The sequence below is a fragment of the Parus major genome, chromosome 15, assembly GCF_001522545.3.
Source record: "Parus major isolate Abel chromosome 15, Parus_major1.1, whole genome shotgun sequence".
Classification (NCBI taxonomy): Eukaryota; Metazoa; Chordata; class Aves; order Passeriformes; family Paridae; genus Parus; species Parus major.
The window spans coordinates 7,231,317-7,258,915 of record NC_031784.1 but is presented as its reverse complement, the minus strand read 5'-3'; the positions used below and the strand labels follow the sequence as shown (position 1 = coordinate 7,258,915).

The following is a 27,599-nucleotide window of genomic DNA, read 5'->3' as shown; positions in this document are numbered from 1 at the left end:
GAGTTGATTTTTTCCAGTCTGGGTTGGGCAGATAAGCTTCTCCCTTTTCGTGCTACTTGCTGCCCCCAAAGTGAAGATTCACAGGCAAATTTCGGTTCCATTTTTATCTCTTTCTGAAACTATTCCTTCACTGCAAGTCCAGTTCAAAAGCACCTGTTGCACGCCAGAAGACTGACAGTATCATTAGCTCCAGTACCTGGAGCATCAATCTCCCAAAGGCTGCACCCACTCTGAACACAACCCGAGCACAGCAGCCCCCAAGCACTGCAGGTGTGTGGGGGACAGAGATGGCAGCATCTGCCCTCAGCATCCCTGCATGGGACAGCAAAGCATTCACCTTTGGGACAAGCCCTCTCCAGATGATCTTAGTTAAATAACTGCCCTGCAAAAGCACAGGGAAGACTACTTGAACTAGGATAGGAGAACACACAGATTAAGAGGGAACATCAAACAAATGACTTTGTCCAAGAACCCTTTTTGGAGATGGGGAGAAGTGTAGCTGCTGAGGAGGGCTCTGTACTAATGCAAATTGGTTGCTGATATGAAAGCAGGAAATGTGAATTTTCAGGTGCCAGCCTTTAGTTTCTACCTTCTCATTTCTGCCATGCTTCAGTGAGTAAAGCTCCCTTGACACCATGGGCAGCTCATCTGCAGTACCACAGCAGTGTCACCTGAGCCTCACCTCCTGCACCCTGCTCTGCACTAGGCAGCACTTGCAGGTCACAGACTGGCACCTCAGTGCCTTCTCACCTCAGCTGGAGATGAAGGCTGCCTCCAGTAGATGAGTGCACACAGGACAAACATTAGGTGACTGTCACCACATACTATTATCATGCCTCCAGGATCTAGAGATGGATAGAGCTTGAAAGTAATGCATTTTGAAAGCTCTAATTCCCAGGCACTTTTCTTCAGAGAAAAGCCACACATTAATCATTAATAAGAAAGGAGGGCATAAGAACCAGGTTTTGACAACCTTCTTTTCATTCCTCAAATTCAGCACACAGCAATGGGAAAAAAAACCAGGCACACCAACACCACTGATACACTCCATACAGGTATATTTGGGGACAAAGAGAGAGACCTTTTCTGCCCAAACAAGACCACAGGTTGCCTGACAAACCTTCTTTACCTCCAGGTGCCTCACAGATGCCCAGACTCCTGCTACAAACAGTGTGTGCAGGGCTTGTCTGGGTACACACATGTGTTACAAATATATAAAGACATGAGGACTCTCACTTAGCCTTACCTGTGACTGAAACACTGCAAGTGACATCTGCAGGACAAGATGTACAGGCATGTACCATAATGCTCTGTCCTCCTCATAAAAAAGACTTAGACTATTTGCATACAAAAATGATTTGACACATCCCAAGTATTACTGATTTACCATCAAGCTCTGGCAGTGATCTTTCCTCTGAAGTACCTAAGAGGAGCCTGCAGATACTTTTACATCATTTCTCAGCCTAGTGGAGTATATTTCTGGCTCTGAATCCTCCGAGTCCTTATGCCATGTCTTCGAACATCATTATCTCACATTTACCAAACCTCTCAGGTTTTGATTCCATGGGACCTAACCCTTAATTTATACCTACAGGAGTTGCTTATTTCCAGTTGATGTCTGTAGGATGAACCATTTCAAAATCCTTGAACTACTGGTATTTACAGCAACTTCAGAGGAAGGTACACACTGAGGTACCAGTCCCACATTAAAGACAGAAGAGTGAAGATCAGTGAAGTCTAGATTCCCTTAAGGCACTTAAGCAGCCTGAACCTCAACAAAGCCAGAAGGAGACAAGGCTATTAAAAATTAAGCCACAGAAAGGTTTATACCATTAATTTTGCCTGTAATTACGTCCGTGCAGTAACCTAACAGCAAATAAATCCACACTTCTCAAGCCTCCTGGTACAGCTGCAGCCACCAGGTTATCCCTTTCCTTTTGAAGGGCTGATGTTGGACAAGCTGTTGTGTACAATCTCCAGCTGAAGAATGCGTGTTTTTAGGGGAAGTCAGGTGGGTGCAGTTTGTTTGTGTTCATACACCTTGGCCAGGGCTCTGAACCCTGAGGGTATTTGTGAATACGAATTTCTGTGTACTTGGAGAACTGACAAGAAATGCTACAACTACAGATGGTACTCCTGGAAAAAGGAGCACTTTGCATCTGTTTGCTATGCAAATTAATTCATTTAACATTTGTTGACAGCAGGTCAGTTTAGCACAGGAATCAGGCTAGAAAGTTGGCAATTTAGGAACTAAGTTCTACTCTGTCCTCTTATAAGTGAAAAAATCCAAGAGAGAATTTAAAGTAATTAGGCAGAAAACAGCAATTAAGCCCAGAATGAATTTAATTTTTAAACCATTAAAATTCTTGCTGCTTCCAGATAACTAGGAATCATGGTAGGTATCTCCACAGAAAACTAACAAGATGATGTGACTGCAACAGTCCTCTGATCCACAGATGCAGCAACTTCCCTCCAAAGCAGGGAAGCACCTTAGGAGAAACCAGGGGACCCAGGGAAGGTCTCTGTACTGCCTGGGTGTTCAGGAACCACAGATCCATCTTTCCCACAAGAGCTCAACTCATACTCTTCTCCTAAAGTACCTCAATGTCCAGGTAAAAGCTGTAGGAAGGATCATGAAATAGCCTCATGAAGATGCACTAAATCATTCCATTATTTCACCTGAAGTGCAATTTGAAGACAAATGCTTCTGGATTGCAAATACCAGTAGGGATTTATAAGGGGTTGAAAAAAAAATTAAAAAAAATTAAAAAATTAAAAAAGCAGTAACTAGAAGAGACATTCTCCACATACTTAAAAGAATAAAATACAATATGAAGACATAAAACTAGTATTGTAAATGAGATGGAGGAACATCTGTGCATACTTAATGATTCTCCTATAGTAAGCAAACTTCCTTACTTCCTCCCCAGTCTTACTGCTTCATAACCAAAAATCCACTTTGCTTTGATTTTTACTGTTCCTTTCCAGATTTCTACCACACATTTCTTTTATCAGCTTCAATATAAGAATAATCCTGTTTTATAAAATGACACCCAAGGCAGCATCCCACAGAAGGCTCATGACCATTTGGAGCAGTAAAGTGATTATGGATATTGCAGATCTATTCATCACATTGCATCTGCCCTTAGAAACACAGCAAGGTAAGAGGAAGCATCTTTTTCCTGATCTCAGGATAAGAATGGAGTCAAAATTATCATCACCTGCACTAGATTCTGAAAACTTCAGTGGGCAAGATAACAAAAGAGCAGCCAATAAGTTTAATTATCAGATCATACTTTGCAAATTGGCTGTGCTGCCAAGTTCCAAAGGGGAACAAGGGATTCCCCCAAACATTTCTATGAACAGAGGTTTTGGCAGGTGAAGTGCAGAGTGAGATGGCACACAGAACCCACCAGCTATGCTGCACATGATACCAGGATTCAAAACATCCCTACAATGGGCACAGTCACAGGAGAGGGCTTGACTTTAGAAGGAGCCCTTTAAATAAACAACAGTCAGTATAGACCTGCACCAGTGGCCTCTTCCTCCTTGGATTCCCACTGGCTCTGGGTGTTTGTAGTCAGCTACAGTAACCTGGAATGGACACCACTGAGTGTCCCAGGTAAACCCAGAATAAAATCACACGGCAAAGCAGATTTCTTGAAGATAAACTGTGAGCAGCTTCTCTGACTTCCAGTTTGTAAATTATCAGGTCCCATGTTTTTCCATATCAGACACAGATAAAGAGCAGGTCCATTTTTGGGTACAAGTCCTGTGGCCACACAAACCAGTATCCAAAAATCAGTATCCAGCATTGCGGAGGGAATTTTGTTACTTCACCAAGTGGGTAAATCAGGGCTACAAAAAGCCAGTAAGCCACCTCAGCTCCAGCCAAGGGCAGAGTGCATGGATCATGGCACTTATCTTTTAAGTGAATTCCCAGCCCTGGTGCAGCTACAGATCTTTGCTCAGGTATTGGCCCCAATTACTGACCCTGCAGCTGAAGCACCCTTCCATCCCACAGGTGCCTGCCACACCACACTATCCCTGCTGTTAATGCAGCTCTTCATCCACCCTGGGCCACTGGGCAAAGGTGCCTAGGTAGGATACCTGGTATCAGGTATCAGCTCACCCTGACCTACTCAGACCTGCACACACACCAGTGCCTGAACCCCCAGAGTGAGGAGAGGGAGACACAAGTTACACAGGGGGAAAATGGGTAAGACTGGAAAGGAAAATGAGATGGACCAGGAATTGAAGAAGTGAAGGTATATAATTGTAGTGTGGGGTTTTTTTAATTACTTGTTTTTAATTATTTTGAAATGAATGTTTTCATGGCTCCACATTATCAAAGGATAAACCTAGATTAAGAACAAAATAAAGATGAGTAAGCAGTGTTAAAAAAAAATCAAGTAATAATTAACCGGCAGTTCATGCTGTGAATCACTGAGTTTGAAACAAACTCACCCACATCTGTTGATAAACTTCATTAACTGAAAAAATGATACTGAAACTAATGCCATCCTGCATGCACAATGCCTATCTTCTGCTTAGATACCTGAACTGCAAGGACATCTGAAACCTCAGAAGCTCACAGATTGTTCCAGTTATTTTGGGACGCAACGCAGCTCACACCTGAGGCTCACTTTCAAACACAACAAAGGGAGGCTGGCACATCATCAAGAGGCCTAACCTCCCAATTAAATATCAAACTGGTGAACAGTTTGCAGTCTGCAATAAGCTCCATTCGTGGAAGATTGAATTTCTAGGACCAGCTACTGTGTCAACGAGAGAAGCGTAGGCAAAGGGGTTTTTAAACACTGATGTCTGTCAGACAGATGGCTGCAACAATTTATTCTCTGTTGGTGTTAACTATCACATCTTGCTGCTGCTTTTAAAGATGAGCTGCAGAGGATTTCAACACACAACACAAAATAATTTCCAACAGTTTTAATGTTAATTACTTTTGATATGTCCATTTAGACCCCTAGATCCTAGAAAGTGCTCTACAAAAGGTGTGTGTAATATCCCTGACAGGGGAACAGGAAGCACTCACCTGCTCTTGTCTCGTTCCTGCTTTCACTCACCTCACTGCACAAAAAGGGGAGACAGCAGGGCAGCCCTCCCCAGCTCCTGTGCAAGAGGTAGTGTCTCCCAGCAAGAGACATGGACAGATTACCTTTTCCAGATTACCTTTCCCTGCTTTCACATCCCCATCTACTTTAGGCAGCCTCAGTGAAGCATGAGATCACCTTGCCACACATCTGATGGAAGCTTCAAATTTTCCACCAGGAAGCACAAAGTCCCTCCTGGCTATGAGAGCAGTGACCAGAGATGAAAAGACTGAAAGACATTTCCCCCTTCAACAGCAGAAGCAGACACCATTCACTGGGTGCTGACCTGATGCATTTCAGGGTGCATGAGGACCACTTTGAAATACCAGAAGTCTAAATTCTCTGACAACTCAGTACTGTTCCTCACCCTTCTTTGTAGGCTTTATGAATACAATGTCCAAAAGGGCACAAGCTTTTGAGTTTCCTGTAAAATCAGTGCCTTACTTTAAAATAAAAAAAGCCCAACAAATAAACACAAAAACCCAAACCCAGCTGATGAATAAACCAAGAGATACCCTGGAATACAGAAGTTTGAGTGGATCCACATACTAATACAATTTGATGTGGATTAGGCTAGTCTACTAATGACCAATTTATTGTCTATACTTACTGGAGAATCTCATATTCATTGAGATAATCCTTTTATTCCCTCACCATGACTAATTTCCTCTTGCAGAACACCCTTAGAAATGAGACACTAGTAAGTAAAACACTGTGATGCCTGGAGTATGCTTAAAGGACCTCAGCTTCCAGTGGGACTGCAAATAATTTCAGTAATGGGCCCTTTCAGAACACTTTTCATTACTTTCTTCATTTTTGAAGTTATTTGGGGGAATAGTTATTGCAATTTAGAGACCACAAGCCCAAGAAACAGAAATGAACTACCTTCTGAAGATGCATTCTTCAGCAGAAATCTGACAGCAGGAGTAAATTTATGAGCAACAAAAGGTATAATACCAAATCCTTATTTGTTTTATTCAAACCAACTGACTTCATCACAAAGCTGAAAAATTTAAAGAGAGCATAACTATTTTTTCTCAAACAAAAAGCAAAATTAGACCCACTCTGTTTAGGGAACATTGGTACTTGAGGTTTTCCAGACTGCTTTAGGACTCCTCCTGACTCTAGGTTTTAGCAGGGACTGTCCTGCTCACAAGGTGCTCTCAGAATTGCTAACACAGTATGAAACCAGAAAAGGCTCCTTTCCAAGGAATTTTAGAAGGAATACTTAGAATCCTAAACAGTCAGCAGCTCAAATTCTTCACTAAAAAAACCAAGAAATTGTGGGAAAACCAATCCACAGCTGTGCCTTACCGCAGGCAGCCAGAGGTGTTCTTGAAGACCGTTGTCCACTCGGCGTCGCGCGGCTTCGAGTCCTCGTTGGGCTCGCTCTCCCAGCCCGAGTGGGGGATGATCACCTCATTGGTCAGCGTCTGCAGACCATGGTTGATGATGACCATCTTCAGGGGTTCGTAGGAGGATAAATTCCACAGAGTGCCTGCAGGGGATTATTAAATAACCGAAGTATAACAACCATATTAAATCTGTAGGATAAATAGAATCACAGGAATCACGGAGAAGTGCTTGAAGGTTAAATCATAAAACTAAACAAGAAGGCAAAGCAACTTGATGAGGTGGACCAGAACTAGCTTAGGGAAAATCCCACAGCTTCTTCAACAAAGCAGGGAAGAACTTGTATCAAGACATGGATATTGTTGAACTCATCAAGCTCTACACAGAGTACATAAAAGTGATGTACTATTGGCATTTAATAGGACTTTTCTTCTGTATACAAACTATGTTACACTTTCAAGTCTAACTATACCTCAAAAAGTAAAAATTTATCCAGTGAAGCAAAGTATATTGAGCAAGTCCTGGGAGAGATGAATTTCTGGAGGATCACTGATCTTACGCTTATCTTCTGCACAAGATAATATTTCATTGAAGTCTCCTCTCTATTTTATTTTCACATTTTCCTGTCACAAGCAATATCTGCGTTCAAATCTCCTGGTGCCACAAGCATATGATTCCTTGAAGAAGATGGAAACCAGAACTCCACTGTCTTTTCATTTCTGCCTCAATTATGAGCCAAAGCAGACAGAAGTCAAACATCAAAACAGAATAACAGAACAACAGCTTTATAGCTGCAAAATCCCGAGTGTTAGATAAGTGATACAGCCTCCCAGCAGACCTGTATCAGTGTCCTGACAGCTATTACTCATCAGAGTAGGACTAAAACAGAACACTCACTTCAGAGAGAATTTCTGCATAGACCCAGCCCGGTACCATCTGAGAACTGTCAGTAACAACACTTGGAGGGAGCCAGACACACGCTTTTGGTCTCCAAGGAAATGTGTGAGTTCTAGCAAAATTTCAGACAGGCCAAACAGAAAACCCAGATTCCCCAAAACACACAAGGAAACTTTCCTGAACAGATCAAATATCAACCTGAGGTTCCCTGTGTTACTACGAGTATGAACTTGTGCAGATTACAGTGCAGACTGCAAATCCCCACCTCACTGTACATACGTCTAAAAAATGCAATCGAACAACTGAAGTGCAACCTTTTGTTTCAGCCCCTTTCAATCTCCCCAAGTTTTAAAACCTACAATTTTCAAGCTTTAAAGGTGACTGGGAAAATGCTTTGGATCTATGACCACATGGTACAGCCTGACCATGGGGACCTGCAGGAGCCTAGCAGTGACTGGACATAGAATAATGTATTAATAAAGAAACGCTGAGGCAGACAACAGAATGAACATCATATTTCTTGTAGTCTTTTTTCTGAAGTAATTCAAAAGTAATACCTTTTTTGCCTACTGCTCCTGCCACACACAGACACTGTATGAGATTTTTATAGACTAATTTTAGCTTACAAACAAGACTGTGTAGGTAAAAGATGAACCTTATATTTGTACCTACTACAATAAAGGAGTGTTTGTGACTGCAGAACAACAAATGTTGAAGAATAAGAAAAGAAGCAAAACTCAGCAGAAAGGGATAGCTGACCCCATTTTCTTATCCAAATTTAGATCTCAAACTGGCTCAAAAAATATACAACATACAAAAACCAAACGCAAGTCAATAGTTGTAAGACTAAAAAATGGACATATATGCTACCCTGTTAATTTTAAATACTTTACTAGACTGTTTTGCTTCAGTTACTGTACACCAATTTTTTAAGCATGTCAGACTCACTCATATGAAAATAGTAAGTATAATTAAATCCCTAAATGCATGGCTGGCTCAGGACTTGACAATTCAAATTCTACGTCTGAACAGCCAGCACTGAATGAATCCCTGGAAATGATACAGGATAATCATCTCTGGAGGAAACCCAGATTCAAATGGAGAACAGTAGGTGCTGAGTACCCTGGTTCTGGAGGTTCCCTCTCAGGACCAGAAATGGAGAACAGGGTGGGGATTTTCAGCAGTCAAAACCCCACGATTTGGAGAAGATGGCATCAGCCAAGGAACACACTACAGGGTTACTAAGGATCCTGTTCTTCTGAAACTGCAAAATATTTCATCCAGGAATACTGCTGAGATGGGGAAGGGCTAAGCTTTAAAATCTCACAGCCCTTTTGAAATCTGAATTTGAAAAGCTCTTTCCTGAACGTACATGCTACTTGTGCCCCTGAGAGTCTGCTCCTTCCCCTTTCCTGGAGCAGTGACCTAATCTATTATCTCTAGAGCAAACTAGAGAGGCAAATTTTACTGCTTAAGAAGAATAAGGCAGATATATAATTAAAAAATACGTATAAAATTTTCATGACCTCTAATATTACAGACTATACGAAAGTTTTCCAATGCTCAAACCTTTTGCTTGTTTTAAGATTTAGAGATTTGTGTATAGACTTCAATACCTTCAACTAGAGCATGTAAAACAGAATCCTCATCTTCAAACTCTTCCTATATTCTCATTCACTGGAGGTTATTTTAAGAGACTAAATAAATGCAATTGTGGATTCAACCGTGTTCCAGCTGGATGGCAGCACTTGACCTGCCCATCTACCACACAAATCAGCTTTAATGCTGTAACCCCACCCTGACCAAGAGAACCCCCTGCCCCTACAGAAGCAGCTCCTCTACCTACACAGAGTTTTTATTAAGGGGCTGCTGTGATGCATGCAATGAACTATTTAGGGCAAACACAATTTGACTGTAAATCTCAGTGAGTGACCACCACAGAGAGACCAGAGTGACCAGACAAAGGGAGCAGAAGTTATACACCACACCTTTCCTCCACCCTTTTTGACAAAACTCCCTCCCCCCAGCATTTTAGAAGCTTTCAATTTCTCATCTACCTCCCATCTCTAAAATTTTTCCTACAAAACAATGAACTGAAGAAGAATAAAGGACAGCCTTACTCTTAAAAGAAATTTGTGCAAACTCCTCAAATTATTCGAAAGGTCAAAGCACTTAAATTTGTAATATTCTCCCTGATGACTGCATAAGGAAACCTGAATGAATCCCTCTATTGAACAGCATTTAGCAAGGGAAAATGCAAAGCACTTAAAAGAAATGTAGCACAAGATAAACAGAGGTGAGGGAGTCCTGTGGTTCCAAAGACAGAGGAAAAAACTTCAGGTTGAACACTGACTTCATGGGGAAAATATTTCACAAGAAAGGATATAGAAAATAAACACAATGACACTACGTTTTTATTATTCAAAATTATGAAACAAAGAGCTCTAAATCCCAGCATCCTTTCTGCTCTAGAGAAAACAAATTCTATGGAAAAGTCACTGACAGTGACAGCCACAGAACCCTAAAGAGAACAAATTCAGATCCAACTGTAACATTTAGCAGTACAAGAAAAAATCAGAGGGAAAAAAATTGCTGTAAATTTGACATCCATCTTTAAATATCATTCTCTTTTACTATTAGCATTAACACACTAGTGCTTCAATAACAAGCTGGAAACGCTGTTTTTAAAACTCTAATAAATGCAAATGAACAGCACTCAGGAGAAATCATGTCACTAACACAGCAGCACAAGGTGAATGAAGTTATCTAAATTTTCCATGCACTTTCAGTACAAGCCTTGAACTTTATGACCACAGACTGAATGAGATTTAGACTAGAAAAAGATGAAGTATTGCTCTTCAGAAGATGAACATGATCATTGCCAATCTGTATTTTATTAATAAATACTATGAGCAATGCACTTACGTATTTCTAACTTCAACCATCAGCCCTGATTTTTCAACGTATTAGGTAGGGAAGGGAAATAACCACAAGCTTTTATTTCCAAAAAATCCAACATCATCAAGAAACGAGAAGTTGTTTCATTCCTTTTCTGGGTCCATACCAGATAGTTTATCACTTGCAAAAATAAACACTCTGCAATATATTCCCTGAGGAATTTTTGTTGCCTGTTGGTCCAGGGGGCATTTGCTTGATAGACTTGTTTGTATCAAAGCCCTAAAGATTAGAGCTGTGCCCCTTTCAGTAGTGGTTGAGAACCTCAGCATGAGCTAGTGTGTGACAGAACCCACCATGAACAAAGATCTTCTTCTGAGATGCCTTGGAACAGAAAAAAGAAAATGGAAGGAGAAATCTCATCTGAGATCAGCAAGCTGAAGACAGCAGGGCATTTCAAAGAGGAGTCCAGGTCTGAGCAGCTGACAGGACCTCAGCACACATCAGTGCCCAGGAGCTGGGAGGTCTGAGCCAGCTGATTTATCTGCAAGTTGCTATTCGAGCATTAGATCAAAATATTTCATCTGCAGAGCATTTTGAAGGTCAATCATTTTTCAATTATAACCAATTTGGCAGCAGAAAAATTATGTCCTGCACCACTTCAAATCAGTGCAATGTCATTAAACAACAAAATTACTCCAACGTTCTCACAAAGAACAAAATTATTCATTAAAGCTACCAACTTCTGATTGCTTCTCAAAGAATGTAATAGAATTTTGGGCTTGCATATCTGATGGGAACATTTCCTCCACAAAAACCTTATCACTCAAGATAAAATTTTTGTAGCTTCCCCAATCAGAGCAGATTTAATTCCTTATCAGCTTAATCCTCATTTCTCTCTTTTTCTCAAGAAAATGATCCACTGAGAGTAAAGCAGTACAGCTACAAGCCTAGCAAGAAATAAAGGAAGAATTTTATGGAGTATTTCTCAACACAACTCTACTCATGATTTACTTATGGACACTAACACTTGAATCAAGCTTTTCTCAGTGCAGTAGCTAGGAAACATTTTGTAACTCCACATTTTAAAAAGAGAAGTTAGATCTGTGGTATTTTATGAATGTATCTTTGAATTTAGAAGACAGTTTTCTCACACTTCACAGATCTCTGACCTCAAGTGACATCATGGTTAGTGCCATTTGCAGATATGTCCAGAACACCGGGTAAAAAAGAGATGGCACTAACCCAAAAGTTTTTCCACTTCTGCTAAAACCAGTGCTATCTGTAAGAAAATAATCTACTGAGTGGCTTAATCTGGCAGCAGTGGTGTATCAGTACATGCTGTCTGCTTCCAAAATTTAAAGAGCTGTCTCAAAAGAGTTGTCTAACTTGTCTTCTCCAAACATGTATCCTGGGAAATGCTCAAGGGAATGCACTCCCAGGACATCCAGACTCATTCATTCAGCACTAATGCCACACATCTGATTTCTCCCTCAATGCTGCATCCACATCTTGGGTGTTTTTAACTCACTGGTGTGGCTTTTTCCCCACTCCATTAATGCAGTGACCAGATCACCATGCAAAAGAGAAGCCATGGAGCTGTACCAAAGCCAAGGAGTGACTCACACTAGACAAAAACGATGGTCTCTCTTCCCAGAAAGCCCTGCTCCAAACAGGGTGTCCTACTGTATGCACACAGGTATCTTCTGTCCTGCAGGAAGGCAGTGTTCCACAGCCAGAGAAATAAAACTTCAAGCCTGGAACCACTCTTGAATTCAGATAACTGAATTTTTACAACTTCTTTAAATTAAATCTCTTTGGAAAGCAGGATTATTTTATCATTTGTCCTTAGCTGGGATGACCAGCTGGTGATTACTACTGAGCTTTTGAAAAGCAGCCAGCATTGAGTTAAAGAAAGATTAAACTGTAGAAAAATCAATGTGTCATACCAAACTTGAATTTGGAGCCTGTTGAAAGAAATAAACACACAAATCCTGTATGCTGTTGTATTTTCTTCTTTCTCCTTTTTCTTTTTCCTAATGCATTGCTGATGAAGTCCCCAGACACTTCCCTCCAGATACACAGAAAAACTTTCATGCCAAAGGTAGGCTTTGGTTTATCACTAGGGAAAAGCACCCAGATAGGAAGTTGCAATTGCTACCAGGAGAACATTGGAATTGTGATCTGAATTTCTGAGGCTGCAGAACACAGTCCTTTTGTAGCAGCCCTGCCTGAATGCTCCCTCTGCACTTCAAGCTGGCTCTTGTTTCTCTCTGCTGACTTCTGGAGCTCATTTTACGAATGGACAATTCCACATTATCAGCCAGAGCTTTGAACACGGACTCCAAGTACAGCAGCAGCAGCCACAGAGGCATTGCTGGAATATTCTTCTTTTCTGTGCTGATGCTTGAATGTCTCACACCGGATCTGGTGATATCATTTCAGTAGGGGAAAGAAATTATTCCTGGTTATGTGGAGATTAAATGCACATCATCTGTTACAGGACATCTGTTTAGGTTAATGCCCTGGTTATTCCTGGTGTTTTTCAGTAAGGGGAAATAAAGAGCTCTAAATAACAAAAGCCAAGGTGGAATAAAAACACTACTTTTAATTGGCAAAAACTACTGCCAAATAAAATGCATTTGAACTCTAAAGCTAATTAATCAATGTGAAATCAAAGCAATCGCCATTTACAGTGAAAAGGAAAAACATCCAGTTTGCTTTTGCCATCTCAGAAGTGACTGATTACCACTTAGCACTATAATGATATTCCTTCAGAGTAAATTATAGACCAGCTTCTCCTTTCTTGAATCTAAGGAAATAAATTTATTGCTTCTTAGCACTCCAGAAATGAGTTTTGATTAAACTAGAACACTAGATAAACAGATATTCTTTATTAAAAAAAAAAAAAAAATAGGTCTGCCATCATATTAAATGAGTGCAACAAATGGAATATAAATACCACCTGCAGTTTCCATATTGAGGCAGAGCACAGACAGCTCTCAAAGCATGTGCTACTCAGAGGTTCTCTGAAAAGTCAGACAGCTCTCTCCTTTGCCAGCTCACTGGAAGAAGGCTGGAAAAATATCCTTCCTAGTTTCAACACTGTATATTTAGACCTAGTTTGCTAAATAGCCTGTAATGGCTGTGGAAGAACAGATGGAACACCCAAGGCCACTCTTCATCTCAGAGAATTATGATTACCAGTAAAAACTTAAAGAGAGCTACTATAATTTTTGAGGAAATTACAGAATTAAGATGTTTACCTCTAATGGCTTAATCAGTGTTTACAACAGGGTCTACCTGCACAAAGCAACATTGATAAGGCAGCAAAACAGTTTCAGCCCTGGACCCATTTTCATCCTCACAAAGGTTACTGGAAGACTCTATTCTGGCACAGAAATTCATTGGAATTACCCTGATCTCCATCCAAACATCCCCTGCGGCTTCTGAGAAGAGAAAGGGAAATCCATTTCACTCCTCATGATTAATGGGAGACTGAAGAACAATATCTTTCTCCTTACTTTTAGAGCTGACATACTTTTCCACCCTTTTCCATTTAATGGCTGAACTTTGAAACTTGGCATATATTTTATTGCTCTTTTTGGATGATGTCCAAGACTATGTTCAAATAAAACAGGTTAAATAATGGAGCTGTAAGTGTTTGAAAACTCCCTGCAAAGTGTGCACAAACTCAGTAACCTTAAATGCAATTCTCCCTTTTCCTGCTTTTGCAACAAAAAAATCCACGTCCAGAGTAGCAAGTGCAGACCCTATGCTCCCTAAAACCTGAATTTTCCAGCCCAGAAGTGCTGCAACTTTATATACAGCCTCAGAGTCCTCAGCACCAGGCTGGAAGTGCTCCTGATGAGACTGACTGTTCTCTAAATATGAGGGAGTGGGGACATGGCAGCAGGATTGTTTTATAAGAGAGTAACAAGGAAAGATTTAGCTCAGCATATCTTACCTCCTGATTACAACACACTGAGGGCACGTGCACTACAAATTACCTGTCAATGAAGCTGCTGTAACTCATTTAAGCTTTAGTAAGCCAAGCACATGCAACTGCATGCAACCCCCAAGGAGCAGCAACATCCCTGAGCAGCCAGAGAATCCTAAGTGAACCACACACACACAGAGGTGATCTCAATCCCCTCCTGATGGGCACATGTCAGGTTCTCACCCCACAAACATGGTGCACTACAGAACAGCTGCACCCAGTGATCTCAAGTCTTGTTCAATGCTCTAATCTCCAGAAATTCTTGCTCCTGAAGCTGGAAGGTCTGTTCTAAAGACTAATCCATTAACAAAATCAGACACTGACCTGTAATTAGCTCTCTGACTTCCATGTCGTTTGTTTTTCGCAACAGCCTGATCAATGCAGGGATCCCATCACAGTTCTTTATCGCCACTTTGTTTTCATTATCCTTCCCATAGGAGATGTTTCTGAGAGCCCCGCAGGCCTTACGATGGACCTCAGGCTTTGGATGATCCAGCAGGCCCACCAGGATCGGGATCCCTTTGAGGTGCCTCACATCCTTTTTGATTTTGTCGTTCTCATAGCACAGGTGCTGCAGATAGGCCGCGGCGTTGGACTTGACGGGGTCGATGGGGTGGCTGAGCATGGCGATGACCTCGGGCAGGTCGGGGTCCCTCCAGCGCGGGTCCTTGCGGATGCTGTCGATGGACGGCGAGCGCTTCCCCAGCCGGTCAATGCTGGCCATGCTGCCCCGCTCCGGCTGGGCCAGCGGCGCCGCGTAGCCGCCGTGCAGGTACGGGATCCTCTCTTCAACCATCTCTGTCTCGATGGGGTCATCGTAGCCCCTGTGACAAGCAACCATCCCAAGACAAAGAAGGGGGGGGAAAAAAAAATCACGTTTAAACATTCAGTAACTCTGAGTCAATACGCAGATTTCGGCCATGAGCAAACATTTTAATATCACAAACATCACTGGGGAAACATATTTAGAGTTTCCAATAGTTTATTTGTAGTAACTTGAAAATTAACCATAGTTGAGTTCTCAGCAGTGCTGGGACTCCAGCACATTGTTTGTTTGGCTAGCAATGAAATGATGACAGGAACTGCAAGCCATCAAACAGACTGCTTTCATTTCGGTCACTTAGCAAAGCAATTACAACAGAGCTGGATTACATTTAGTAGGAAACACTGATCTTCATTAATGCTGCTACTTCTGCAACAAACCAAAACTCTAATTGAAGTCATTCAAGGCCTGGGCAGAGACCACAGATACATTTCAGCAAGTCTGACAAGTTCCACTACATTTCCATGTTGTTGAGTACACACAAGTGTACTCTAAACACTACTCTTAATCGATATTGCCATAAAACATCCTCTTATATATGTATTTTTCCAAACCAGCAGCAGCAGCCTTTTGCTTTACAGATTTTTCCTTGACAGGCTTGCTACTGTCTCAGTATTGCAGTTAGCTCAGTCAAGCCAGTGGTTTTAATTGCTACAAAACGTTTCTTAAAATCTTTCATCTGAAACACTGAGTGATGTTATTGAACCATTTCTAATGTCATGCTGAAGCATAGACTATTAGAAGTCAGGAAGAAAATGGAGCTTGCTGTCATCCCAAAGGGACTGATAATTAAACTGGGCTCTGGGGAGAAGAGCAATAGGAGGTGGAGACTGAACTTAGTCTTGTACAATTAATGCTTTTAATGTTAAAAGCATCTCTCCTGACTGTATACTGCTTTAATTGCTGTTCTAAACCATAAACTGAATGAAAGGATAAAAATGGGCAAGTATCCAAAATTCAGAATGAATCTGAAGAAATCCTTTTATTGATGCAGTTATTTGTATATGTATAATTCAGCAGTTGCTCTACACTGTAATTTACACTATCTGGACAGTCGTGTTTTCTGTTACAGAACAAAGCTGTTTCCATCACTCCAAGCAGAAAGCAACAACACTGAAACGATTTACTTCTGTCAATGCACACAGGGCAGAAGGAATAACAAAACCCCTTAGCTACTTCTCAAAATTCTGCTTTTACAAATGCAAATTTGTGATCACCAGCATTAAAACTACAACAAAATCTCATTTCTCAAACTCATCCTCATGTTAAATTCCTTTTCACTTCATAAAAGCAGCAGAAGATGAATTTTAATAATTGCACAGCTGTTCCTTGCTTGACTTGGTAACTCACAATTCAGAACGTCTGTCCTGTGAGCTGCCCACAAGATAACTGTGCATCACCTCAATTACACCTGCACAATTAAGTTTCTATCTCCTTCTCATCCGTGCAAGTACACAAAGATAATTACTGTCTTGGGATGCAGTTTGTTTGCTTTATCTCCACAAAGCCTTTCAAATAGAATCACACAGATGGGCCTATCTTCCTCATTTTGTATCCTCTTCCCTTTGCCACACAAAGCTCCTTGGTTTCCTCGCATTTGTCAAAAGAAAACTTCAGAGTTAGGTCTTTAAATTGCAACACTGTCACAACAAAAGAGTACTACTACAAGTCTTGTACCAACAACACTTTTTAGAAAAATATTACTATCACTACTTACTAAATATGAGTGAAAATACCCAAAGTCAAGACTTAATCATTAACAAAGAAAAAGAAAAATTAAGTAAGATCACAACCCTGCTATAAAACAAGACAGCATCTCTCAAGTATCGGTAGAGAAGAGGGTGAAAACAAAAACCCACAACTGCTGGAATAAGCCCACACAGGCCAGATCCAACATTGCTCTGAGGACAAAACAGTGTTGAGAGCCACTGCTAATGCAGCAGTGACATAACTCAATGACTGTACCTGGCAGCAAAGTAAACAGTGGCACATTTGACCCTTGAAGACCCCAAATCATTACGTAGCAACTCAGATCCTGTGTCAAGCTAGGAGCTGTACATGGCAAGTATCCCACCACTTCAGATTCACATGACTAAATACAGTGATCAAGCTGAGGGAAGATAAAAAAAACAAACAGGGGAAGCAGTTTACCAAAACAAGTCATCTGCAAAGGAGCAGAAGGAGTTCAGGCAGAGCAAGGCAGAAGTGCCACAAGCCTCATCACCTCTCCTTTAACAGACTAGCAGAGTGAGGAAATCAAAAGCAAGCATCTGTCAGGGCATTAAACACACCGTGGTCACCAACATATTTACATACTGGGAGAGTGAAAAAAATCCTCTGTGTCACAGTGGTGTGGGTCAAATGTGATTTTTCACTTCCATATATCATTGGAGCAGCTAGGCTGGGAAGGAAAAGCCACTCAATACAGAACAGTACTAACAAGAGCTTCAGCAGATACTGCTCTCAGGAGACCAAGAGCTCTTTACTCTCAGGACTGAAGAGCTCTGGTGCCATGCCAGAGTTGCTGACTGCAAACATCTTGCCTTCCGTCTGTCTGTAGCAAGGCAGCCGAGTTTTTAGGATGCCATGGGTCTCACTAATCACCTGTCTCAGGGAATTGATCAAAACACATTCTAGCATAGTTAAAAACTGGGAGAGAGCCTGTGGATTTATCATCTTCCTTATGGCTTCAACATAGGCACATTTGAGTAAACAGGTGAAGGATTTAAACATTTAATCCTCAACAACTTCTACAAGTGTTACATTCATTACAGTTTGCAGCTGGTGTCTGCTTTGGATAAAAGACCAGAAAGGCTTGGGATTTCAGTAGGAAACTTTGTGCCAAACATTGAAGAGGAGACGTAAAGACTTTGCAGAATGAGATTCTGCTTTTGCCAGGCTCTGTTCCCTGATAGGATACACAAGAGGATTCAAAACTGGAGTGAATCCTCTGCTGAGACAAGCCTGAGCTATGGGCCATATGGTGAAAACACCAAAATCCCCTTAACTGGAAACACCTAAGAACTGCCAATGGATGAGCTGGCTCAGGTTGCCTCCTGCCACTTCAAACTCTGCCATTCATCACCTTCTGACCCCAGAATATTATCAAACTGAATTCACACTAAGGAAGAGAGAAAAAACCCAAAGATTTTTCAAACTGATCACATTGCTTGCCTCACCCTCATCTGCCCAGGCATGTCCATAAACTCCTGCCCCAAACTAGACAATTTCCTAATGTTGCCTATATACACCTGGAATGAATGAACCTGGGCCACAACTGCTAACTGAAAGTTTATCTACAATTACAAGCCTTTTATTCTGAACTAAAAAAAAAGCATCAGAAGAAGAATGAGACTGATGTGTGGTGTTACCAGTACTCTCACTGTCTATAAACAGCAGACAGACTCACTGGTAAAGGTATCTAAAATCTGGCTCATTTCCTGGTAATAATAATTTGGACCGTGAAGTGACCAAATACAGTCTCAGTGTCTTAAATCAGGCTTCTGGAATAGAGAATTTAACAGTAGAAAACTGTTTTGTTGTTGACTTATTCACCATTAAAAATTTATATCCTGTGTAGTCTGGAATAGTAGCAGTGGCAATAGCTGCTCCAGAGCTCTTGGGGAAAAAAGAAGTCCCAGGAATGCTCATCCTAGTGCAGACTGTAGTGATCCACTCTGGGAAGAAATCACCACCGAGGAAACAAAAACCGGAACTGACGTTATTTAAATCAGTAAGATTAACTATGACTTGCCATTTTTTCCCAGCTTGTCTGTGTTAATTTCAATTTAATTAATAACAAATATTCAAATAGTAGTAGGGATTTGTTTTGTGAGTAATTCCTACCTCTCTTTAAAAAAGGACTGTATATAAAACATCCAGCGCACAGTAAAATTAGATGTTTTTAAACACTATAATAAAACACCTAGTATAATAAAGGCAACCTATGAAATGAAGGTAAAAAGGGCACATACTCAATTAAAGATGTGTAAATGCCTTCACAAGTAAACTCAAGTAACATTAAATCAGTATTATAAACCCCAAATGCTTTTCTCTAACTCAAATGTATTATGCAACCTGACTTACACCCAACCAGAGCATAAGCTGAGGGGAAGAACAAGAAGTGCCAGGTACTCTTGCAGGAAGTGATGTATCTTACATGAGAGACTCAGTATGAAGAAGAACATGAAAGCCCAGCCACTAGCAATGAAGAGCCAACAGAGGGAATGTTTGTCTTTGTGCATTTATCTGGATTTGGAGATGTTTGTGAGGAGACACATTTTCCCCCAATTTAAAATGAAATATAAGTAGCTTAAAATGAGGCTGGTGTTGACAGAAGAAAAGCACAAATAGATATTTATTTCTGTGATCAAATGGAGCAGGCAGGAGCTGGAAAGAACAATCTGTGCTTGTAATCCCCTTGCCTAGGAACCCCTCCAGACACAGCTGGGCTGCCTCCTCATCACACAGGGAGTCAGACTCGCTAGCAGAGATTCAGAGGAGAAACCTCCACTCAAGCCCTCTCAAAACAGGAACTGACAGTAAAGACTCTTATTTTACCTTTAAGCTACTACCTAATGAAGTAGCACCTTCTGGGAAGAAAATGAGAGAATAGCTCAGTGAGTCATTAGTGGAGGAATTCTGTTCAGGACAGGACAAGATGCCCAAGCTGAAAGTTGGTCCAACAGAACAGCATCCAGCAGAGTTGTTGTTAAACCTGCTCCACACAAACTTTTTGGAATCAAAACTGACATCAATTAATCACATTCATTTAATAATTTTCACAGAAATGAAAATATATAAAAAATTAGAGAGGAATAATAAATTAGCAATTACCCTCGTCTAGTGCCAAGCACTACTTGTCGTCTTTATTTTCTTGCAGATCAGTAGCATATCAGAAACGCAGGTTTATTGAGTTGTTCAAGTATTTCTTTGAAATGTCAAAAAGTAACTGCTTATGAAGAGGCCCTCATACAATCTTCTTATGTTCTCAACAGCTAAAGTTTGCTGCCACAGTCAGCCTAATTATTTGTCAAAGCCTCTTGATCACATTAAATATGGAAAAAACCTCACAACAAAAGAAATGTAAAAGAAAAATTATGAATTGGTCCTATCCAAACTGCAAGGAACAATAAATCAAAGGGATGTTTAATAAAAACACCAAATTTTAAAATGCAAATGGGTAGGTTCTAAGAATACATTTAATTATTCATTTCACAAGCAGTTGGCAAAATGTTAATAAAAAATTAAAAGCACTGATGCCTGACTTCTTTAAGCAAGAACTGTAAACTTGCTTAGTTCAGGGAAGCACTAATCCAAGTCTGACAGATTGATCAGGATTCTGGCACTCACTGGGTGCAGCTATTTCTTTCAGCCCCACAAAACAGGGACATGATTCCACTACTGGGTAAGCCTGCAAAATCAAAGATGTCACAAAGGACTTGAAGGGTGTTCTGGGAGATACACCTTGATACCTTTTTGCTGGGTTTTTGTCTTTTTTTTTTCCTTCTCACAAGTGTAAATGACAATTTGGAAGTGACTGATTCTGTCTCCCTTTGGAATGAACTTCCAGAACATGGAAGAAAAAGAGAGCCATAAAACCATGAATGACATAACATCTCCAAGTAGGAGGACTCCAGAAGAACAAAAAGGCCAACACAAATCCCACCGACAACTGCTGCTGATACAGCAAAGCCCGAGGTCAGAAATGTAAAGTCTAAAGACTGTCTACACACAGAGGCAGGTGGATCCAGACTCTTTACATCTCTGGAAACTTTTCTAAATTAAAAGGAAAAGAATGAGAACTAAATCCATATCAAAACATGAATCATGAGGATGTGACTTCAAGCAGGCACATGTAAAATTTGTACACCCCTTGGAAAACAAAGTATTACAAGTTTTTCAGGTCTGTACAAGATGACTTTCAGCTGAGTAACAGGTCTCTTTTCCCAGCCTCTGGGTTGTTGGGTTTTTTCTCAAATGCAAGAGCAGATAGCTGTGAACACAGCACAAGCAACTAACAGCAGAAAACAGAGCATAAAATAGAACATTCCTCAGAAACCAGGCTGAAGCAGAAGTAATTTGCAACGGGTCACTTTAAATGCAACACAGATACTCTTTTCTCCCCTTCTATAGGCACAGGAGGAAAAAAAAAATTATCTAGTCTTTCAGATCTGTGAGGTTCAGCACAAGCGGGTCAGACAGCTGAGGGTGTGTGGTTAGCACAGGATCTGGGCTAACCTCACAAGACAGCTTGGCACTCCTTCACCACCAGGGACCAGATCATCTGCAACCCCAGCCAGCTGTTCAAAGCTTTTGTTTGGCAGATGTGCACACAACCAGAACTGTCAGGATTCTCACAGATCACAAATCCCTCTTTTCACCTTGCTAGTGTGGGATGGCTCTGGGACAGCACAATTCACAACTCTTTTTTAAAGAAGAGGGAAAAAAAGTAACTTAGCCTTCCTGTACAAGGTCATCTTTCTTTCTAAATTCAACCTGAACTAAGCAGCCCAGAATCACTGATAGGGTCCTTGGGCCCCAGCCCTCCCTCTCTTTACCTCATGTGTATTTTGCAGTCATTTATGGGCTGTTTTTCTGTCAAGTAATTCCAGAACGTAACAGATGACAGAGTATGAATGTACATGATCAAATAAACAAAAGCTGCAGAACAGCACTGTGAAAAACAAACTGATTTTACCTTCCTTTGTGAGGTCTTCCTCTCTCTGGCACACCTGCAGACGTCCTCCTGTTCACAGTGGAGTAATCTGGATCCAGTTCATACCCTTCATCATCTACTCCGAGGCTGCGGTTGTCATCTTCCAGTCCATAGGGCTCCGGCTGGAAGCGCTCGGGCTGAGAGCGGTTCAAGTCAACGCTGCTGCCCACTGGCACCTGAGGCTGGGCAACAGGGCCGTAGTTCTCCCTCCTGCTGGGCAGGGTGAAGCTGCCATCATCGGGCCGGTAGGTGCCCCCCGGCACGTAGGCGTAGCGGGGCCGGTAGTTGACGCCCCGGGACAAGCTGCCGTAGTTGTCCGAGAGGTCTCCGTAGCCGTCGTGGCCGATGTAGGGGCGGTACTGGCCCTCGTGGCTCTCGGGGTACGAGTCGTTGTAGCTGTTGTAGGATCGGGTCAGGGTGGACGAGGCCTGGGGGGTGATGAAGCGCTCCCCGTTCTTCAGGTACCTCCTGTCGATGGAGTCAGTGTAGCTGCCCATGGGCGAAGAGCCGTCCATGGCAGGCAGCCCGTCCGGCCCCAGCGGCACCTGCCGCACCGTCCTCGTGGTGACTGTCTTGACCATCTTGGTAACCTGGCAGGAAGCAGCGAGGAAATGTGTTAATGTTCTCCTGCTGCATAATGTGGTGAGACACACAGGGAGGTGGAAGAGTAAAATGGAGAGACAGCACCACAAAGCAAACTATGCCGTGCCTGTAACACTGGTGTAGCAATCAGCTCACCTATTAGCTTGTGCAATGAACAGTGGAAAAACACTTCGTAAAAGCACTTTGAGAAAAGAAGTAGAGTTATGTGATCCTGCCTAATCTGGATCAAGTTTGCACCTCTGTGTAATTTGACAGAGCTCAAATTTGGCAATAATATTTAGGAAACCTTGATCTCAAACAGGGAGGTTTTGGGCTTCAGGATTCTGGACAACACACCTGATTTCTGTTTTAAGATATTCTTACATCCACCAAACACCACACAAGCCCAACAGGTAGTTCTTGTCATTATTTTGGTGACTAACAAATTTGCAATAATGAACACTAACACCACATTGTTTTTGCAATTGCAGCTACCTGAACATCCCAGATGAGCTTGTTTAAAACACTGAAGACAAATCTGGATACAATTACAACTCTATCTTTACTTCCAGAAATCACATTTTATTTCAAAACAGGATTTGCAAAAACTGAAAATGTCCAGAGGGCTCTTGCATTCAGGGTTTCCTGCTGAAGGGTAAGAACAAAGAGTCCTTAAAACTTTGCAAGAACTATCTGCCTTTGTGGCAAAGGTCTGGTAATCTGCGCAAGACAGTGTTGCACAAAAGCCACTATATTTAGAAACTAGCAAAGGGCCTTCTGTTTGGGTTGGTATCTGGGCTCCATCAACTTCTGTACTGTCTTCCAGAGTGACCAGCAAAAGCTCTTTCAGGAAGAATAGGAAGTCCAGCAGATGCCAGTCAATCCTTGGTAGCCCTAACCCAAATAAAGTTCCTTTAGCCTATATAAAGTTACCCTAATGCAAGTAAGTGCTGACTTTTCAGCCCAACCAAGCAACAAAACAGCACATCCACAAAGATAAGAGGGAGACTCAACCCACCTGACAGCATTACACACACCAGGGGAAGAACACAAAATTGGTAAAAGGTATTTGGGGTTTCTAAGCTATTATAGACATAAATAAGCATCAGCAAATGACACTTTTCTTATGTAAGTCTCAGAATGAAATGCTACATTCAAGGGAAATGTTAACCACAACATGTATCCCTGGACTGCTCTGTGGCTCCTAAGTCCAAATAAATATTTTGACCTATAGCCTCTGATTTAAACATTTAGATTGGCAACAGATTAGCCAAGCTGCTGCAAAGCAAAATAATTAGAGTACGTCTCTTGAAGTGGCTCCAGACATGTCCTCTAGCCAGATGTTTTCACATAGAAGCCCCAAACAGAAAAAAGATTCACCCAAACAGCATTTCTTTTCCTAGACACATCTGTGAGCAAATGATACTTCAACATAATGAAGTAATGAAATCCTCTACAAGACTGAAAGCAGCACAAATGCCTCTCCACCAGAGGTGTAATTAACAGCAACACGATGCTGAACACAGCAAAGCCAGGTACCAACATGTCCTCTGTATCTAATTTGAGCCAGAGCTGAAAAGAGTTTTCCTCTTCAATGCAAAGGGATTTCCTCAGCAAGTAAATATCAGGAAAGATGCTATCCCCCCTTCCATGCCTCTGGATCTTTTCTCCCATTTTCAAGGCACACATTTACTAAGTGGAAGAAAGGAAACTAGAAACTTAACATTTATTTCATGACACACAGTCCAATAGGGATTTTTGCGTGTTACCTGTGCACAATACTTCTCCTTTCTGCTCAATTGTCAGCGTGACCACTGTCACAGCCTTTATAAACTCAGCAGTGAGAGGACAAGAAGAGCTGGCAGAGTTTACAGTAGCTCTTTGTGAAGTGGATACACACAAAGCAACACAGCTCAGTGTTCTCCTACTGAAGTCAGAAACAATACTTTTATTCAAAGTACCATATTCATAAGTCATCTTCTAAGAGCAGAAAAAACAACATTTCTCAGGCCTGAAATATGCGAGTTTTGCAAAACCATGGCAGAACTGCATGCAAAGTGCTGGGCCTTTGTGTTCTTGAATTTGGGAACCAGTTATGGGAATAACAGAAATTTAGGTAGGACGTCAGCAATTTGATGAATCAGAAATGGATACTTATGCTCAGAAAGGAACAACGAAGGATCTTTCTAAATGCCAAGAAGTGCCCTTGCATAACCTCACAAAGCTCTTTCTTTCAGCACTATACAACAAATCTAAGCCCAAACACTGCTTCTCAGACATGAGCTGCCATGCTTGCGGTTTGTCATGTGTCATTTTTCCTAAAGCTGTTAAGATCAAACAATAGGAAGCACCTAATACCCCTTGTCTGGCTGCAGCAACAGCACAAAAAAGGAGGAATCAACCTTTACCTGCAGGATCAGGTCCACCTTCATCAAGATTTGCTCCTTGTTATTGGTAACCAGGACAAGGTACAAGCACAAAAACCTTCCAGCCTTGACAACTGTCTCCAGCAGTTGGTACATGCACACAAAACCCACAAAACAGAATTTCAGATCACTGAAAATCACCTCCTAGACAATGTGTGACCTACCAGTTACCCTCAGTGAGTTTTTCACCATGCTCTGGCACTCTACAGAGTATTTAAAGAGCTTTGGGATTTTAGTTTAAATTACCAACACAGAATTCAAGGGATTAATTTGCAATTTATACCAAATTTTCCTTATTTTCTTGTCTTTTATACTAGCACAGACAGGCTTTCAATGGCTGTGGCTCATCAAAAAGCCACACTCAGTGTCAGGCAGCACAGCACATGTGAGAACAAGTTTACAGCATTCGCACAGCTTCACCTCCTACTATTTTCTGAACGCTGCACCCAGCAGCAAACACAAAGTATCAGGACAGTCAAAACTCCCTTGTCAGACACATTAAAAGGAACACTGCACTCAAGCATTAAAGTATGCATTTCTTGTAGCATAAAAGCATTCAGTAATGCTAAAGGTGTTATACTGGCACAACCAAACAGAGTCATTTTATATTTTGAGAGAGAGGGAGTATTTGCACTCTCATGCCTCATTTGTCAGGCATAGGCACTGAGATAGAAGATTTATCATGTGATAAACAGATTTTGCTGCTGACAGGACAATAAAGGGAAGCTTTTTGGCAGCAATTAGCCAGCACACAGATGAAGGTCCATTTAATGAAAGGTTTCCAAACAAAAGAAGAAACCCAAGCAACAAACCAAACACATTTATTTCAGGAAATCCTGCTCAAGGGAATGTTTCATTTGTATTTCTTAAAAGAACACAGGCAATCTTGAACAGCTGACAGCACAGTAATCTTCTCTCCCAACATTTTTCTATCTTCTTTAACACTGCTGCATTAGCCAGAGAGAATGAAGCTGTTCCAAATGGGAGTCCCAACAGCCTTATCTGAGAGACACCTGATCCTTCAGATGTACCTGATCTTAAAAAAGACTTATTAGCATCAATTCTTCACTATGGATGTGTACTCTAATAAAAAAATTTAGAGTTACAAGTTACTTTGAGTGCAATTTGACTTCCTCTGCCTGTTTTCCATCCCTGAAGAAAACATGTGTGAAAAAGGCATTTTCAGCCCAATGACAAATCAAAGATGCTCAATTGTTTAAATGCCCCAATCTGAGTACCAGAGGAAAGCTTCAGAGTAATTCCCTATGAAGAGGCTGTCTGGGTATGCTTACAATACATATGTAATTCTTTATTACCTGTACAGATACCAAGATTTCAGCTATAGTATAAAAAAATCCAATTTCTTATGAGTTCAGGCTCTGTGGAGCCAAAATTCTGCAACTCTACAAGTCAGTGCTTTCACTGCTGTTCTCCACACCCCAAAGTCTAAATATACTTCATGTTTACTGACCTTACTACTATTGTTCACCCCACAAATCATTATTTTAGAAAGTAATTTCCTTACAAGCCCCATGATAATGGTTTTACTAATTCTGTTTCTGGAAATGTATTTGCCAATGGAACATAAAGGAAATATTCACACATGTGAAGCAGCTTCTGTATTCTTCTGTCCCTTGTCCTCCTTATGTGGAAGGATGGGAAAACAAACATGAAACTATCCAACAATTAGATTTACTGGATGCATGTGCATACGGTCCAAGTAGGTGCCTCACCTACTTGTGCTTGGTCACAGAGGAGTAAAGACAGTACAGAAATTTCTGTGGAACTGGGTTATGGTCAAATGCAGTCATCTATAATTCTGCCTTCCATTTTGTTTTTGAGGTTGGTTTTGTTTTGTCTCTTTTTTTTTTAAAAATAAATTAAGTTCATTATAAAAGCTGACAGGGGCAACAATCTCGTTGAAACTGTCATCAAGCAAGGATCAGATGAGAAGGAACACATCCTGACCTTTCTGTGAGCTTATTTTTGAACTACAGACTGTAAAAATTTATCAGCCCATGCAGGTTGAAGCTATTACCTTTCTATTAAATGCTGTGGAAGAAATCACCCTGCAGGTTTTCAAAACAACAGCTGAAATCTCTCCCCTTCAATTCTAAGCCTAGTATTTCATATTTTGAAAGGGCCTTCAACTTCAGCTGAAATCCATTCCTGCTCTATTGCCTAATTCCTTTAAATTTCCTGCAAAGTTTTGAAGAACTACCTCTTGGGGTACATGGTACTAGCACAGCCCATTTTGGTCAGAAGCTCTTTTTCATCACAGCTGTAAGGAAGTGGGAACAGCAGTAAATCACTATAGGGAACAAGCTGGACTTGCTGAGTATTGAAAACCTCAAAGAAAATGGATGGACTACAAATTAAGCAACTTTGTATAAAGATTAATTTCACAGTTTGCTATGATAAAACATCAATTTCAATGAGTAACAGTGACCTAAATCTCTCCAATCTTTTGGCATTTCAAAGATAAAAATGAAAGGCGCCTAAAAAAAAAAAAAAAAAAAGAACATTAAAGAACATTTACACAAACACACACACATACACATCTAATTTGCTTTACTGAGTTCTCTTGAGCCACTTACAGTAGGCTCCCTTTAACACCTGGCAGTGGCCCAGCCAGCAGCAAGAAGTGGAAGTCTCTCCCCAAGGTGACTTTCACAGTTTTAGCTTGATAGGTATTTGGCTTCCAGAGATATTATGAAGTTGAAATGAAGTGTTATCTGCTACATCTTTTGTGCAATGAATGTTATGTAGGGACTTAGTATAACACTAAAAG

At 41.1% G+C, this 27,599-nt stretch overlaps 1 protein-coding gene across 12 annotated transcripts in view; it reads right to left on the bottom strand.

Moving 5' to 3' along the window:
• ARVCF (ARVCF delta catenin family member) overlaps nucleotides 1-27,599 on the bottom strand; it is a 248,060-nt gene that overhangs the window by 57,383 nt on the left and 163,078 nt on the right. For all 12 annotated transcript variants that reach the window (XM_015643618.3, XM_015643626.3, XM_015643623.3 and 9 more), the window contains 3 exons: nucleotides 21,783-22,390; nucleotides 14,584-15,083; nucleotides 6,429-6,612 (listed from right to left, as the gene is read on the bottom strand). In XM_015643618.3, coding sequence (XP_015499104.1) covers nucleotides 6,429-6,612; nucleotides 14,584-15,083; nucleotides 21,783-22,390 — 1,292 coding nt within the window. The remainder of the gene's footprint in view (nucleotides 1-6,428; nucleotides 6,613-14,583; nucleotides 15,084-21,782; nucleotides 22,391-27,599) is intronic.